This window comes from Egretta garzetta, unplaced genomic scaffold, assembly GCF_000687185.1.
Source record: "Egretta garzetta isolate BGI_Z169 unplaced genomic scaffold, ASM68718v1 scaffold299, whole genome shotgun sequence".
NCBI classification, from domain to species: Eukaryota; Metazoa; Chordata; class Aves; order Pelecaniformes; family Ardeidae; genus Egretta; species Egretta garzetta.
The window spans coordinates 346,474-363,836 of record NW_009260696.1 but is presented as its reverse complement, the minus strand read 5'-3'; the positions used below and the strand labels follow the sequence as shown (position 1 = coordinate 363,836).

General features: G+C 39.5%; 1 protein-coding gene across 1 annotated transcript in view; it reads left to right on the top strand.

The window, feature by feature from the left end:
- Window positions 1-17,363, top strand: part of MAD1L1 (mitotic arrest deficient 1 like 1) — a 392,177-nt gene that overhangs the window by 41,825 nt on the left and 332,989 nt on the right. The window contains exon 9 of the mRNA XM_009645922.2: window positions 7,235-7,321. Coding sequence (XP_009644217.1) covers window positions 7,235-7,321 — 87 coding nt within the window. The remainder of the gene's footprint in view (window positions 1-7,234; window positions 7,322-17,363) is intronic.

Here is a 17,363-nt window from a genome sequence, read left to right as displayed (position 1 = left end):
CTCTTCACCCCTTCCCCATCTCTGGTGGGTCGCAACCCTTAATTCAATATCATCCTCCTCGGATCCATGTTTTAAGCACCTTTCATCAATACTGCAGGTAGAACAGCACCTTTTCAAATCCTCATAGTAGTTTCCCTCCTTCAAAGCCATTACCATAGAATTTTGTGGATGTGTCCTGCACTGGTTCTGCCACTCCGGATGATTTCGCAGTGTAAAAAACAGATCCACATATGTCACCTCATCCCATTTACCTTGCCTTTCACAAAATGACATTAATTGCAAGATGGTATTATATGCCAGTGTCCCATTTTCTGGCCATTTCTCCCCACCCTCCAAAGTATACTTTGGCCACCGATGATTACAATATTCAATCAATTGTTTCTGAGTCAAAGGATCACCCCCCATATCTTTCCAGTGTTTTAAAATACATCCCAAAGGTGTTCTTTGTGGGATGGGCTTTTTACTCAGAAATGTACCCATTATAAATTACCAAAGTTGTTACCACTCCTATATATATATAGTGGGACTCAAACCCACAACCTTAGCAGGGGACTCTAACCCCTATCCTTGCCCGGGACCCTGACCCAGCCCTGTGAGGCTTTCACCTTGTCTGACAGGCAGGTGTTGCCTGTGGGGACCCTAACCCAGTAGAGGTACCTTTCAGCCCAACTCTGCGTAGCTTTTTGCCACGTCTTACAAGCAGACTGGTGGGACTCGAGCCCACGTTCCAAGAGGGGACTACAACCCCTCCGTTACCCCCTTAAAAGAATGCCTTATTACCTTTCCAGGGGACTTGCTCGGAATTCTTCGGTCCAGGGATCAGAGGTTCTCCCCGAGAAGCCCTTGGTGCCGGCTGGAGGTCCCGTGATCCCGCGGATCCGTTGAGATTCACAAGCGGAGTCCCATCTGGGGTGCCAAAACTGTCACCGAAATCGGGAATAAACCTCGTAACACCAATGTAGTGTTAAAAGGCCGGCATTCTTTATTCGCGGCGCCAGATGCACGGGGGATCGCTCCACCTAACGTGCATGCCTTACACCCTTTCCATATGATTTATATAGATCAAGTATATACCTATTTATTTTATTCATACATATTCAATATTACACTCTTTGGTGATCGGTACAAATTTGCTCGCTTCACATGTAAATTATTGCGCAGACTCAGTTGTCCTTTTCCATTGTTCTCTCTGAGTAGGTGGGTATCACTTGGGTAGATGGTCCGTGAGTCAGTGGTCGCGATCTCCCCCTGCCGGAATTACCTTTTACCTGTTCGGCTCTTAATCTTGGCAGTCCTGGCCATTTTTTTCAGTCCACTATGCAAAATCACACTCCATCATCCTCTTCTGACAGAAACACATTGTCTATTGTTTCGTTTGTATTAATGATTACCTAAAGATTAAAATACAGATCAAAGAAAACACTGATTTATATACTCAGTGTTCCCAGACTTCTTGTCCAGTTGGGTAGGGCTGTACAAGCAGTATAGCAGCATCCATGGTTGATTGATTCCATCACCCTGGTTACAGGAGGAGACTGTTACAGACTTTCCACAGCCTTTCTAATCACACAGAAATATTTAAAACAACTAAAATGCCTTTCCAGAAATCTTCTGTTGTTGTCATGTTATCGTTCTGTGTTTGTTCTTCACATGCTGCTGTTTTCCTGCCTAAGAAGATGATTAAATTCTTGTTTAAAAGTAGAAAAGGGAGAACTTAAAAATCTTCTTGTGGTTCTTATGCATAATATAAAAACATTTAAGGATCAAAATGCAGATTTTATACTTTTAGGAGGCCGCCTTGAAAAAAAAAAAAAAAACCCAAACCAAAAAACCAAAACCCAACCAAAACAAAACCCTGGAAACTTTTTTGATTAAAGAGAAAGAAGCAGATGTGCCTTCCCTTTCTCTGTCTGATTCTCTTAACAAACACTTCACTAAAGATTTTTTCTCTCTGGTCTTTGTCAGCTAATTATGCTTAAGTGTAAACCAGTTTATGCAACCGCCTAAAACGCCATGCCAAAAATCTGGGAATGTTCCATTTCATTTTAATATGACTTAGTTGAGACAACCAAATCTGTGCCATCGTATATTTGTACCGAGTTAAAACTATAGAGAGAAATGTTAATTTGACAGACTTGCAAAAATAAGTAATTCTGAATAATTTGATAAGTGTGTTATTAGTTTGGTAGTTTTAAGCAAATCTAGTGCAAAAGAAAAAAAAAAGGCAGTGAAGAACTTAGTCCTTCAGACAGATTTGACTAAGTGCCTGTTTTTCTGTTTAGTTTTACTTTTGTCTTGCACTTCCATAGTTAAAATTTAATGTTAGATATCTAGCTACAATCAAACCCCTTCCTTTGCTGTGAATTTTGAAACATTTTACAGAAGCAAGGAGTTGACATTCTAATAAATTATAAATTAAAAAATATTCCAATTTTTACTTTAACATCTTCATCTGCTTACTGAGTCTTGGTTTAATGTTACTTCAACAGCTAATTCTCAGTGTGTAACTGTCATAGTTTATACTGAAGTGGAAATAGATCCTTAACTAAGACAGTTCAGCAGAGATTTCTAGCAGATGTCTATGAAATGCCAGTTGTGTGCGTTTAAACAAAAAAAAAAGGCATTAAAAAATGTATAAGCCATTTTCCTTGTTAAAAAAAGTGTGCCAGTGGGCCCTTGAAAGTCATTGAGTGACTTGGATGGGCGTCCCATTAAGTTAATTTTTCACTTCATTTCTACAGTTTCAGGTTTTCATCATTCTTAAATTGCTCCTTTTCAAATTATCTGCACTTCAAAGGAAGTCAAAGAGCTTTGGTTAACAGCAATTTTGTCCCTCTCCTGCCTTACTGTGCTGCAAGGCTATGCTGGACTAATTTGCTTGCTTAGGGCAAAACCCCCTTGTTTTCAAATTAGGCTTAAATTCTCCTGTTTTGTTTTTTGATTTTTGCTGAAATGTTATTGCAGAAGGAAATGCGGTCTCAAGATCGGATGGTCGGACAGAGGAATAGTGTTCTAGCTTTTTGTCTCCTCGTGCCTTGCCCAGGAGAAAAGAACAGAAGTCAGTGATTTAATCTGCACCCATATTTTGGAAGCCACTTTTTGTCATTTGGTCTTCATGTTATCTTTGTAATTACATAGCATACTATTCGGCTTTAATAACACGCTGCTCTAGAATCACTGTAAGTGTGTGTGTTTCATTTAGAAGATTTTGCACAGCTGCTACAAACCAGGCGTGGTTTTTTGTGGTTCCGTGGGCTCCATCGGTACATAGGGAAGGGAAGCTGTTTGCAGGTCAAACGTTGGGACAGTGCAGAAAGAAACAGCTTCTCAGAAAGGGAGTTCTGGGTATATTTATAGAGTTTCAAACTTCCCTCAGGTAGCAATGGTGATTCAAGTAGTGTTGTTAAGACACATTGTCAGACAGATTCTTGTAAAGCAGACTTCTTGGCTTTTCAGTACTGGTTTTGGTATCAACTGATCCATAGGGAATGGATGGAGCTTTAGCAAAAATTATATACAGCTTGCTCGTCAGGCAAAGGCTCGCTAGGCCAGGACATGTGAAGTGTGTGTTGGGCTGCTGACAAATTTCTCTCTTCATGTGGCATTGTTTTCAGAAACTTGTGAAATGAGAGGGCTGTTCACAGCAATGAGGGCTGGTTGGTATTTGCAGTGCTTTGGGGGTTGACCAGTTATCTTCAAATTGAAAGCTCATCTGATATAATTTCATTGTGCGTGCAGTGTCATTTCTTCACTTGGAACTGTGTAAATTTGGCTTTTGCCAAATAGTGTGTGATCAGGGTAGGATGTAGACCTCAGAAATGGGCTTTGAAACCTCTCAGTAAAGGTATCTGACTGCAGAGCGCATGGGCTGTCTTTGTCGCTAATCACCTGACATCATTTAGTTTTATGTAAAGTGAGCTCTTCTTTAGAGGGGGCTAATACTTATTGACTTTATTTTCTGTTACATATCTATGCTGCTCCACTTAAAAAAAAATAAAATTATCTAATGCCAATAAAACATCCTCCAGAAATAAGTCTAAACCTAAAGCTGCCAATTGCTGAAACTGAGATTGGAAGCTGATTGTTGGTTTGAATTGCCAAACAGATGAGGATGATTGTTTGTTATTGGAAATCTGTCAGTAGCTGTCATTACTAGAAATCTGTGGCTTTTATAATCCTGTCTTGTTTTACTATTGGATTAATTTCAGTTCTCTGTCTCAGTCCTAATACATTATGGTATGAATTTCTGAGGAAAATGAGAAAAAAATCAAGGCGAATATACTTTTTTTTTCCCCATTTAAAAAAACCTGTGCAATTATTTCATTCATACAGGGACCAAACACTGGTGTTGGGGGATGGCACTCAACATGGCAAGAGGCACTCAGCGTGGCCTGATACTATCCTTGTGATAAATTTGCTGTATTTGGTTTAATTATGAGAGGCTTAGAACTGCATTTTTCAGAGCCTTCTTGATCTGGCATTAAATTTTACAAAGATTGTCCGTGTTGAAATTGGTGTGTGTACTTACAGCTTCTTTTTGCCAAACAAACTAAGCATACCCAGTCCATTTCTGTCTGGTGTTTTTGGTTTTTTAGCTTCTGGTGCCTCTAATAGGTGGAAGATGAAGTGGAAAGGGAAAGATTATTTGTATTTTTTTTTCCTCATCAGCACTAATACAAAGTTGTCTTTATCCTTATCTCTAGATTTCTCTAGTTAGAAACCACTGAGGAAAGAGAACATCTACTTCCTTAATTCATGGGAAAAATAAAAAAAAGTCTGAGTCAGAGGTCCGCTTCCTGCAGATAGAAGCTAATGAACCCATGTTGAAATCAGATTGTAGCTTTATAGACTTATCTTGTAGGGGGTTTTTGCTGTTTTGGTTTTTCTTTTTTTCCACGCAGACATTGTGGAGCATACGAAACCAACTTTCTTCCACTTTCTAGCATATGTTATCATTTAGTTCTCCTTTTATATACCAGTAGAAAGAACCTGAGTCCTTCAACTTGGAAAACAAAGTTAGAGCAGTGTTAGATTTGAGCTCTTCAGAGCTGAGATTCCAAGAAACTGGTGTTGTTTTTCCAACCAGTCCAAGAGACTGATGCCTTTTGAGTTATGTGGAGATGTAGCTTGCATCAGACTGGGTTGAATTAGTCCTCCAGTGTTTGATGCCCAGCTATTAAGTATCCCTCAGTAAAGAGATGGAGAATTGCTTAAGTTAAAAAATCCCTTCAGGCTCAGCTTCAGGAATTTGAAGCGTGTTATGTAGTGCTGCAACACATTTGAAAACCCAGGCACGTGTTGGCTTAAAATTCACTTGTCTCTACTACTAGAATTTGAATTTTTAGATGTTTTAATCAAGCCATCTCCAGCTTGGTGTCTTGGTTTCTTCTCACAGTTTCCTTGGCCAGCAAGTGTGATGTCTCTGAAGGACCATGCTTCATCCTGCTCTGACAGATTTCTTTGACTGCCTCAATATGTGTCTCCATTGTCCGAGGAAGACCATGTCCATCTGTTTTATTATATATTGACTATTAAGACTTGCATGTAACACAAGTGGTATTAGAAGCTTCAAAATTTTCTGTTGAGGAAGGCTACAGGTGTGCAATTCTGGAATCAAAAAGCAGGAACCTTTGATTTGGGATTGCCAGAACTGAATCCTGACTATCTGCATCAGCTCAGTGTTTCCTGATTTTTCACTTGGCTGGAAGTGACAGATCATTAAAGAGAAAAAACAATGCCCTTTGAGTATGTGAATAGTTGGCTGGAAAGTGGTATCATCGGAGAAATGGCTTCTTTAGTCCTAGATTCAGTCAGAATTCCAATGGTCAGGCTAGAGGCACGTGTCCTACCTATTGAGTTTTTGGAGTGGCAGGAGCCTCATTCCAGGGCTGCATTTGAATAATGTAAAATCTGACCAGGCTTGATTTCATCTGCCAGCAACAGTGAAGCCTTGATGTGCATCTTGAGGGACACAGGGACACGACAGAGTGTGTTTCTACAGATTTCACTTCTGCAAAACTAGCTTCCCACTCGCTCCTTATGAAAAAACCCTTTCAAGGTCACTCTTCCCCTTTGGGGTGATGCATCTTGCTGTAGCAGAAGGCTGTATCCAGTACATACTGTGGTGCCTTTTCCAGCTTCCTTTCCCTTGAGAACTGTGATACAGATAGTTCTCTTTTGGGATGGGAAACCCCTTCTGGTGCCTCAAGAGAAAAATATTTTTCTAAATTTTTTCATAAGCTGCCTTCATTTTAAGTTGAATCTCTTACACTCATGATTTAAAGAGAGGTCTCAGAAAAGAACAGCTATCTCCTGTGGAGGCTGTTGTTATGGGATAGTGGTTTCTGGGAGTTAGCTTGATCTCATTCCACTAGCTTTAAGAATTCATCATTGAATTTGGTGGAAAAATACACCTGTTCCTGAGAACTACACAGCTGTTGCTTGCGGATCTGCAGAAGCCTTTGATCTCTGACAAGAAAAGGTTGTTCGAGTGGATTCTGAAGTGTTCTCTAGAGCTCATGGATCCTCCCCCGCCCCATGGCTCTGGAGTCACTGCTTGTATGAAGGACTCTGAAGTCAACACAGTGTGGGAACACTGCTTCAAGTCACCTATGATGTAGCGGAACCTCTACACTATCAGAGGTTATGCAACAGTAGCCAGAGCTGTTGGATTGTACCGTCTATATGGACATTTACTTCCTACTTTTCCTACTCTCTTGGTAATGATCCTGTGATCGTACTTCATTGAGACTCCATAGTTGAGTAGCAATTAGAGTAACACTGGGTGTACTCACCTCTGTGTATTTGTGCTGAGCACTAGGATGGGGAGGAGGCAGTGAATGCCTATTCTTACATATGAAAAAAAAAAGGTATGTACGTTCAAGTGATAAGCTGTCTGTTCACCTGTATGAATGTTTACGGAGGCTGCTTTCTTTGAAGAATTTGGTCTTGCTGACTCTACAGCTTTAGAGTTAGTTTATGGGTTGAAGTGAACAGTGGTGAGATGCTGCGGCTTGGATGGTGGTTATAGCATACAGCAATGGCTTTGATAAAATAAGCTTTTATGTAAGCTGGACAGGATGCAACCCTTGGTTGTTCTAAGGGTCAGCAGCAACTTTGGCCTGGTGGAATTGCCTTGTCTGCTTTTGGTGAGATCTTTTTTATGGTTATGTATGGAACGTAGCTTTTCAACCAATGATTTGTTAAAAGTTTCTGTTTTGTTTTAATTGTGTAGGACACCTGATGATCTCTCAAGGCAAATTGTGGCCCTGCAGCAAAGGGAGCTTGTGCTGAAAGAGCAGAACTCTACCATCTCGAACAGGTGAGTGATACCAATAGTGGAGGCTGGTAGCAAGATGCTGCTATATTAAAGCTTGTAGAGAGAAAACAAGGACTGCAAACTGAGAAAATGGGTCTTTAGATTTCCTTGGTGTTCCATGGAGCCTTCTATGCTATCTTCTATTCTTTCCCATGTTGATGAAGAGGTTTTTTTGCTTGCTCAAATCCTTGCAGGAAGAAAAAGATGAAGAACTCTGGATGCAGTGAAGAGTTTATCCAGCTTTATTTTATGAGCTAAAGTGTTTGCAAGGGGAAGTGAGCTGCTTCCCCAGACCATCTCATCTGGAAAGGGAACGTCACAGGAAAATGTGCAAAGTAGCTATCTGGGTATGGGAAAGGGATAAGAGCCTTGAGGACTGTGATTTGACTACTTAGAGGACCAGTTTGTATAGATGGTGGTGGAAAAGTATGTTTGCAGTTTTGGTGGCAAAGTGCTGCTAGGCTTTGAGAGGAGCAGTCTGTTTATAGAGTGAGATATATATTTGACACTAGAGGGTGTTTGAGCCTTTGCCCTGGCATGGGAGTGAATATCTAATAGGGGAAATGAGTTTGTCTGCCAGAGATTAACTTTCCAGCCTGCATTGGTTACACACAGCATTTCTTACCACAGTTCCACAGTGTGCCAGAAAGCGCTTCACATCCTTGGTGCACGTATTCTTGCTTCTCACACTGTTTCATTTCCTCACATTGGGAAGCCTTTGTATGTTCTTGTTAAAAACAATACCTCTGTCTTTCAGAAAGGCTCTTGGACTGTTTGCATTGCCAAGGTGTTAGCTAACTTGTCTAAGCAACAGAAGCGTGGAGAATTTCAGCCTTCGGTGTAAACATGTTGAATGTAAAGCAGTCAAATACTGTGTCATTGAGCACTGGACAAGCACTCTTGGTTTGTCTTGGGCTGCATTTGCTAATATGTCTCCTGAGGTATGTGGTAGATTTTGGTTCAAGAAATGATCATATTCTGGGCTCCGCCTTACTAATGATGGGCAGGATTCAAGCTGGGTGTTAAAAGCTTCGTGTGTGTTGCTGCTGTTAACGAAACTATTTAGTCAGCTGTAAAATTGTTAGCCAAGTGTAAATTCACATGAGTGCAGCCGGCCAAATTGTTTTGTGTTTTTTCCTAAGAAGTTTAAAGGGGGGAAAAAAATCTCGCCAATATAAAAAAGGCATTTCATATATTAAAAATAAACCAAGCAAACCCTCAAACCCACAATTGATCAAATCATCAAATAAAAGAATGGTGGTAATGTTTGAGTTATTGATTTTTTTTTTTTTTTTGAGATTGCTTCTCACAGCCTGTCAGAGAAATGCTTTTTCTAAATTTATTAATGGCCAAGGGGAATCATCTGTTGAAAAAGCAGCCTTTTGGTAGTGCCTGCTCATGCTGGATGTGAGTGTGCCAATTTAGTTTAAAAATAAAAGCATGATTAAGGTTACTTTTTGATTTCAAGTGAAATTAACTTTAAAGCTGCTTAAATTTAAAATTCTAACATTTTCTTGATGCAATGCTGTGTGTCATTTCCAAAACTGATAATTTTGGCTTTCTTCTGTCACATTCCTTATTCTGTCTTAAAATGTAGGCGATAAGATACATTTTTAAAACCCTTTCATTACAGATGATTTGAAAGTTCCCAGGAGAAGGTCTTGAGTCTTTGAAAATAAAACCTTGTTAAGGAAGCAAATCTAATTTTCTTTTTTCCCTGAATGACGTCCAGATTTCGCTGATGGTCTCCTCTTTTATGTCTTTCATAATAGTGGTCAGAATGGTCTGTGTATTACAGTAACTTAATACGTGATCATGACTCCCTCTAGTGATTGAGCCCAGCACTTATTCAGCTTCCTATTGTTTTTTTCAGCTGCAAGTTCTTTTGCCCTTAGCTGAAATGTGCTATGTTTGATTTATAAAGTTGGTGGTTATGCGTGTATAGAGCAATGTGCAGTACAAAGACAAAAGAATTTTTGCCTACCCTAAGAAGCTTTGATTAATTTTCTCCATTAAAATTAATGATTTGAAAGATGCTTAAGAAAACATCATCTGAAGTTGGTGTCTGAATTTATTTTTTTGGCAATGAAGTGGAGAATCACAGACGGTCCTGGCCTCCCTGTTGCTACAGTACAAAGTTCAGTTTAGTAGAAGAGGTTTGAATATGGTATTAAAGATGGTGATAGGATGCTTTTCCCTAAATGGCTGATACTGAGTCTTTGTAGAGTGAATGTATGCTCGGTCCTCACTGAGCTTTTGAACACAGGTGGAAGAGTGCCTGGAAGGGTTTTTTTGCAAGCTGATTATTCTTTCTCTTGGTCTTTACACTGCAGTCTTATTGTTTTTTGATTCCCTGTGATGGTACCTTTCCCATATTGTTTAGTGACTGTGATACACACTTGCCAGCTACTATTTGTCTCACAACCTGAACAAATAGTCCCCAGTTTCTTTTTGATAACAGGGGATGCTTGGTAGAGAAGCAGGAGTTAATTGCTAATGTAGCGGAATATGAGCAGGACTTGACTTCAGAAAACAAACCAGGCATGGAAAAGGTATCACAAGGGAACAATTTGCTGTGTAACGTCCCGTCCATTTCTGTAAAACTGGAGACAGATCTAGCTTAACTGCTTATCAGTGTCCCTTAGTTGATCTAAAATGGAGAGTTATAGAACACAAACACACTGGTAACAATGTTTTCCAAATGGCATATGGCTTCACTAAACAGACTAAATTTATTTTGTCTCTTTCTTCCGTTCTTGAACTGCTTTCCATTTATTACTGTATATTTTTTTAGAGCCAGCATTTCTGTTACTAAAAAAGCAATAGAGTTCATCACACCACAAAAAGGCTACATCATTACGAATCGGTCTTTGCATTGATATTCCCCCTGCTTCTGGTTTGGGGATATGAAGCGCAATCTGTGTCTTGTGTAACCTGTGCAATTGCCAATGTCTCAAGGCCTCCTAGAGATCAAATGATGATGCATATTGTATTTGCTGTATCACTCAGATTGGATGCTTTTAGACACAGAACCACAGGACTGAATTTCCTGAACAGTGGGTTTAAAGCAATTTCTTTTAACAGTGATTGTTTACGTGTTTGAGTCGCGTAGACTCCCTTAGAGTTTGTTATTTTTGCTAGGGAGGAAAACCTTCCTGTGGTGCTAGTGTGGGGAAAGAGGAGAGGGTCACTCCTGCACCGAACACAGAAGCAGCAGCTCACTCTTCCTCTTTGCAACTTCAGGATTGCTGAGTAATGTAGCTGAAAGTGCCATTAATAGCGCGTGATGGAATCTCACTGCTGTTTTGGAGTGTGTTGCTACAAGTTGTGTAAATAGAGTAAATTATACTTTCAGCAGTAACAGCGGGAAGTATCGTGGAGCTCTGTAACTGCGGAACAAAGATAACAATCCAGAGGCTCAAAAGAAGATTGCTTAGGGCCACTTCGATAGCGTGGAGTGTATCTGCTCTGCTGTTTAGGAAAAGGTAATGAAGGAAAGGTGTTTTATGAGTGGGTCAGTTTAACCGTGCAGACATCGTTAGTTTAAGCACATTTTTCCCCACAGGGTGTGAATGCTATCGGCGTGGTGTGTCGAACTGTACTTTTTCAGGAAGAGTCGATAGTTGGAGCTTGTGATATGGAGAGTTGGCCAAGCAGTTTATAAGCTTTTGTCCTACGGCAGAGTGATGATGTAGTTACACAATTTTTTTTAAGTTAAAAAAGCTGTGTATTTATTTTTCTAGCATCCTGTCTGCATATTTGGAGATAGGGGTTTCTGGAGATATTTCACAAAACAATCCTGGCAAAGCATTCTAGAATTTGAAATGTAGGGGAAAACTTCCCTTCTCCTCAGTGTTGTCCTCTGAGATGGCTAAGCATGGAGGAATGGCGCTGCTTACAGTTTGATCTTTGCTTCAATTCTGAAAGGCTATAAAAATATACTACTTTTGGTTACTTGTGGTCTCTCCCGAAGTGGTAATTTCTTTTCTACCTTTGCTCTTGTTGTCTAAGTGTAATAATGACTTTGGACCATTGAGGTATCTCACAGAAGGTCAAACACAAGGAAGCACATAAGGTGAAGTTAGTACTGAGCAGGATGAAGGACACAAAGAAAAATGGAAGCGGAGTAAATCTTTGGTTCTGGTGTTGCAATCCTGGAGTTGGTGGCTTTCTCTCATCACCTAGTGTCAGAAACCCAGCCATGTGTTTTGACATATAGTTTCATATGTGAAAAGGGGTACACAGAATATGTTTGAAAAGTATTTTCCTTTTCTGTGTGCTCACAAAAATTCTGTGAAGAGATGTGATTGTTTACCGCCTTTATTCTTATAAATCATGTAAAGCTGATTTATCCAAACAACCTGCTGTTCGTGTTGTTGCTTAAAAAAACTAAACCATTGAAGGCTGTAAATGTAGACTGAAAACTGAGCAGGAAATGCTTTGAGTTGGGCAGCAGGGATTTTTTTTAAATAAAAAAACACCCCAATGAATGAGTGATGATGAGCTCAGAACTGTCCATCTCCATAAGTGCTGTTAGCTCAGAAGTGTGTCATAAATCTATTGCCCATCTTCTCTTTTCCTTGGATGTCCCAAGGAGTGTCAGTCACAAATATAAATAGAGCCTGTCAAACTTCTTCCCCTAATCTTCTGCAAAGTTGGACAGAAGTTTAATTACAGTGAAAATGTCTTTTATCTGACAGAGAGAAGTGCTAGCTTTTTGATAGGCTTTATGAATTATTTTGTGATCAAAAGAAGCACTTAATGTCTAATACAGGACAAGGTAGGGATTTTTTTGTCTTCTCTTGTTCATCTATGCGGCACACTGTGCCTTGATTTATACCTGGAGGTGTGTGTGTACCTAATACCAGACAAATGTTTATTCACATTTCTTCAGGGCAATATTAACCGCTGGCAGGTTCTGCATTCATTTATAGAGCAAGATTATGAAGAAATGACTAGTAGGTATTGCTTTTTCTTTTCTCCAAAATGGGTCTTTCATGCATTTTTACACCAGAAGGTAGTTGATAGCGTCCCATTAAGCGACCAGTCTACACTCTCCAAATAAACATATTCAAATAGTAAGCCTCTAGAGCAACATCTGGTTATTCATGACTCTAATTTGGTAGATGCAAAGCTTTTCCAATTTTTTCTATCATATAGTTAATCCCTAGCAGAAAATAGGAAGGCAAAAAATAATTTAGCCAAGACATTGACTTCTGCTTCCAATTCTAAAAACATGGGATTTTGCCCAGACCTTTGCTTTTCATGATTGTGCCATTTATAGTCTGATTTCCTGAGGAAGTGAGGCTTATTACTGTGCTTTGTGTGTGTATGTAGATGAGATTGTGCCTACCCTACACTTTTGAACTTGCTAGTTGTCTTCTGTTAAGTTTGGCAGATGGTAGCAGTCTCAAAAATAATAAATTCCAGCAAATTTAAAGAAAACAGGTCTCCTGCTCCTGTTGGTGCAGTTGGAGGTAGCAGAGCCCTGCAAGCACAAGACCCTCTTAAAAAAGCCTGGCAGTAAGGCTGCTATCAGAGATCATGCCTCCTTAGCCACTGCTCATTCAGCCTGGAGACTGGCAGTGAGTGAGCACTGTTCTGATACCACGGTAATATCACAGTCCGTAACTTCTGCTATGCCAACTTCTCCAAAGGTTCGTGACATTTGACAGTACTGTGGTAATGTTGTCGGTGTTGGAATCATTTTCATGCTGTTAGTATGAGAAATGGAAGTCTGCTTGAGTCAATATTCACCTTTGGAGAGAGAAATCCATAGAAAATCAAGCAACTTTGGTTTTTGAAGCTCATGGAGCCAGTCTCTTTCTGTTTAAAATATATAAAAAAAGCCTAAAGAGCAGCCTACAGGGGTCAGACACAGCTGTAATTGCACCATCTTTTCAGCCTGGAGCTCTGTGCAAACTGTATTGTGCAAAACCAGTAAAAATGTTGTTTCTTACCTTATAATTGACTGTAATTCTTGGAGAACATTCAAGGAGAATCTGTGGAATGCCTCTGTTCAGTGCTCTGATCACTTCTAATGACTAAAAAAATTGTAGAAGCTATTTAACTCTGTTCTTAGTTTGGTTTTTTTTTTCCTTGTTCCAGGATTGTGATTGACCCTTGTTGTTCCTACTGGCATCCCTGATGTTTGTGCATCTTTTTATTACTAGAATGAACAATAGCTTTCATTTGTTAGTGCTCCTCTGGAGACGCTGATTCAGCATTCCCTTAGGTGTCCAGGCAGCAGTGTGTGCTGTTAACCAGAAAAATGTGTTAAAAAAAAATAAAAAAAAAAATCTCAATTACTGTCATTGGAAGCATAGACTGTTCTTGATGGTGTGTTGTACCGGCAGAAACACGGAGCTGCTGTGTAAAAGTTATGGAAGGAGAAGTCTGCCTAGCATGTCTTCTGTACATGGCTCACATCTGCGCTATAAACCTTTCACCTACGTGAGACTAAAATGCCTAAAAATCCTAGATAAAATAGATGTATGTTAACACTGGTCAAGAGTTCTTGGAAATTAGAATGAGTATTTAGAATTATTGAAGTAATTTGAAGTCAAAACTTACTATCTAATTTCATTATCCATATTCTTTCCTTTTTAGCAGAGAGATGCTATGATCAAATTAATGAGGCTGATGGACCAAAGAAAGAGTGCCCCATGTCCATGTTATATTTGTGATATGAATACAAAGGGAGAAATTATAATCTTAGCTATGCAATAGTCAGCAGTACAAAAATATTCTACTTTGAAACCAGTACTACTACGTAAAGTCTTGAATTCAGCCTGTTGCCGAGCTCTGTATAGAGCTCTGGGAGTTGTAGTGATTTAAGATTTCCAGCGCTTAGGGATTTGTCTTTTATTGCCTTTGCAATGTGGCAGTAAGCCTTGAATAATTTTATGTGAGTTGGAAAAGAGGAGAGCCTTTCAGTTTGGTAATACCATTAGAATCAGTCTTGAAGCCATAAGGATGCACCCATGATGAGGTAGAAGAATGTAGCCAGAGAAATCTGGACTTAGTTTCTGGCGAAGCTTTGCATTTGCTTGGGTTCTGCTGAGTCACTTAATCCAGTGACCTGAGTTTCTCATATTCTCACATGCAGATCCAGAAGACCACAGGAATGAAAACAATCATACCTACTCCATATATCCTGTCTAGTCTGCACCTGATTATTTTTAAGGCAAATAAAATACATTAATTCCTATCTATCTCTACCAGTTAAGATATTTTTTTTGCTCCCTTCTCCAACCCTAAAAGCACATGATACACATTTTTTCTTTCCCATATAGTATCTTAAAATTACAGTACTGACCATGGCTCTTGAACTGTTCCTTTGAAGTGTTTTATGATAAGTTATCAACAGTCGAACAAGCTTGCGTATAACAGTTTTGTCTCTTAATTTGTAATGCTAGAACTGCATTATAGCTCTCCTGAGCAGTCATGAGAAGCCAGAGGAAGATTGGTGGCAGAATGCAGAATGAATTTTCTGTCTTATTGCACTCATGTACCCGAATACCTACTGTAGTTGCCGTAATAACAGGGGTATTGAAGACTATGGATTTTTCTAAAGTATTTTAGGGTACTGTTTATATTGTTTATTTTAAACAGATTGATGGTTTTCCAGTGCTCTGGGGGGAGAGGGGACAGCCAGAATACATTGAGGCATTTACCAAGGCAAATGTGAATTCTGTAGGATTTTGTAACCGCTGTGAAGTAGCGTCAGGTCAGATACTGCACAGAATATGGATATGTCTTGGCTGGGATGTCTGCATATAAACTTTGTTCAGCTCTATAGCTAATGGTTTGTTTAACAATTTCTCATCTGGATCACATCAACTCTACTGAATGACTTCTCAGCCTGCTATTATTGGTATTTTCATTATGTATTTTCATTTTAATATTCTCTGTGTCTGCTTGTATGCACATGTGAACATACAGACCCTGGTGCAACGTGGTAAATGGAGGAAATACTGTAAGTGCGTAGCTGTTGGTGGGGGGAGAGCATTTTTAATTTGTTATAAATATTTTCCTAACGTCAAAGTGTTACCATCTATACAAAAGACATACTGCTTGAAAAGTTTAATGAAAAATAAAAAGTAAGCTGCCTTGTCTTTTTTAGCTGTGTAAGGCAAAAAAAATTTGTCATAAATTGCAGTCAACCCCCCCCCCCCCCCCCACCAAAAAGCAGCTTTCTTTTGCTGCTCTGAAAGTTAAATGACTAATGTGCATAATTTATTTGAGCATCTGTGCTAAAAACTTGCATACCAAGTTTTAGTTCAATGTGATCAACAATGGCGAAAATTAGGATTTATCATGGAAATGCTGACGGATGTGAACATGTGTAGGCTAAACTGGTGCCTGACAAACCTTCTTATTGTGCAATGCTAATGGTGAAACAAATTTTTTTTTTCTGCTGTAATTGCATTTTTTCTCCCCGTCTGCTTAATTTTCTCCTTTTCAAATTTGGTGGTTTTAGTTGCACTTCGTATTTGGATTCCTGCTTTTTCTGGAGTCTGCATAAAACCTGCTAAGTTGTCTTGTGAAATTTCTAAGCGTAAGATACCCTGAGCTTGCTGGGTGAGTGAGGGGAGGATCAGCATCCCCAGATCTAGCTGGTGCTTTGCAGTAACCTGCTCGGAACGGAAGATGGTGCCGGCAGCCTTGGCAGTGGCTCTGTCTTCCCTCCCCTCCTCCTCCACCTTTTCTGTCTTGCACAGCCAGGGTGCTGTCACCAGGATTATAAATTCTGGAGCCAATTAGCTAAAAAATGTTACAAGTGAAAGGAAAGAAACGAAAAGCTGCAGAATATCTTGATGTGAATATGCCTGTCTCGAAAGCTCTTCCTGTGGAGAGCTCAGATGCAGCCTTTTACTACAGCTCTGGTGCAGCTTTCGGTGAAGCATCAGGGAGTTTTGAGGCATCTGGTTAAGGAAGGAGTAGTTGGTATGGAGGAGTTAAGCACAAGGAAACAAGGCAAGGCCTTCTTTAGGAAATTGTGCTGGTAATATAAGCTCTTCTGTTAAACGTTGGGAAGATCCTGAAGGTGTGTTTGTGCATTGAGTGTTTCTTCCTTTCTCCATCCTTGTCCACAAGATTTCTTGTTGAAGCAAATTTCTTGGTGGTTTTTTTTATTTTATTTTTTTTTTTTTTATTTTCAAAGTTGGACTGATTGCTTAGTTCTTGCAGGGGCATCGCAGAGGAGAAACAGGTTTATAGTGTGCTTCTCTACGTCTTTTAAGACCATAGTCACCGTGTTTGCTGGCAATGGTGGTGCAGCCATGCTCTGTTGCTTGGAAGAAATTCTGGCAGTGTCTCAGCACAGTCATTCTTTTGCAGGAATGTGTCACTCCTTAGGAAAGGAGATGGGGTAGAGTTGGAGATGGGGTCAGGAGGAGTGTTTGGCAGCTGGTCCAGTTATTTTGTTGCTGGTGACTTTGGGTATTTATTTATTTATGTACTCTAGCCATATGAGAAAAACTAGTAGGATCTGACATTCAGAGGGCCCTTTGGGGCTGGATGCTTGGTCAGAAGGCTTAGGCATTGTGCTCTGTTAGACTTCAGAACAGTGTTCTAGCAAAATGTGATTTCCTGTCTGTCATATTTTATGTATGGACTGTTTTTACATATTTTCAATATTTAAAACAATGTTCACATATTCATAAGTTTTAAAATATGTTCTCACTGTTAAGAGATGGAAATCAGTAAAAAAAATCCAAACCAACCACAAAAAATCCCCCAAAACCACACAACAAAGCCCCCTAGCTTTCCTTTTATTCAAGCAACAAAAATCAAAATCTTATGAGTAAAATAACTACTGAAGAGGCTTTCTGTTTCTCAGCCAGAAAAAGCTTTTGAAATATTTATGGAAATAAACCAAAATGTGTCCCTTTCTGGCTGTACAAATAAGGGATTATCAGTTCTAGCCTATGGCAGTTGCAGTACATAGAGTCCAAAGTACCTACTACTAATAGAGAGCATGCTTTAAGAAAACTCTGTGAGATTTTATTTTATTTTATTTTTTTTTTGTAATGGGACTCTA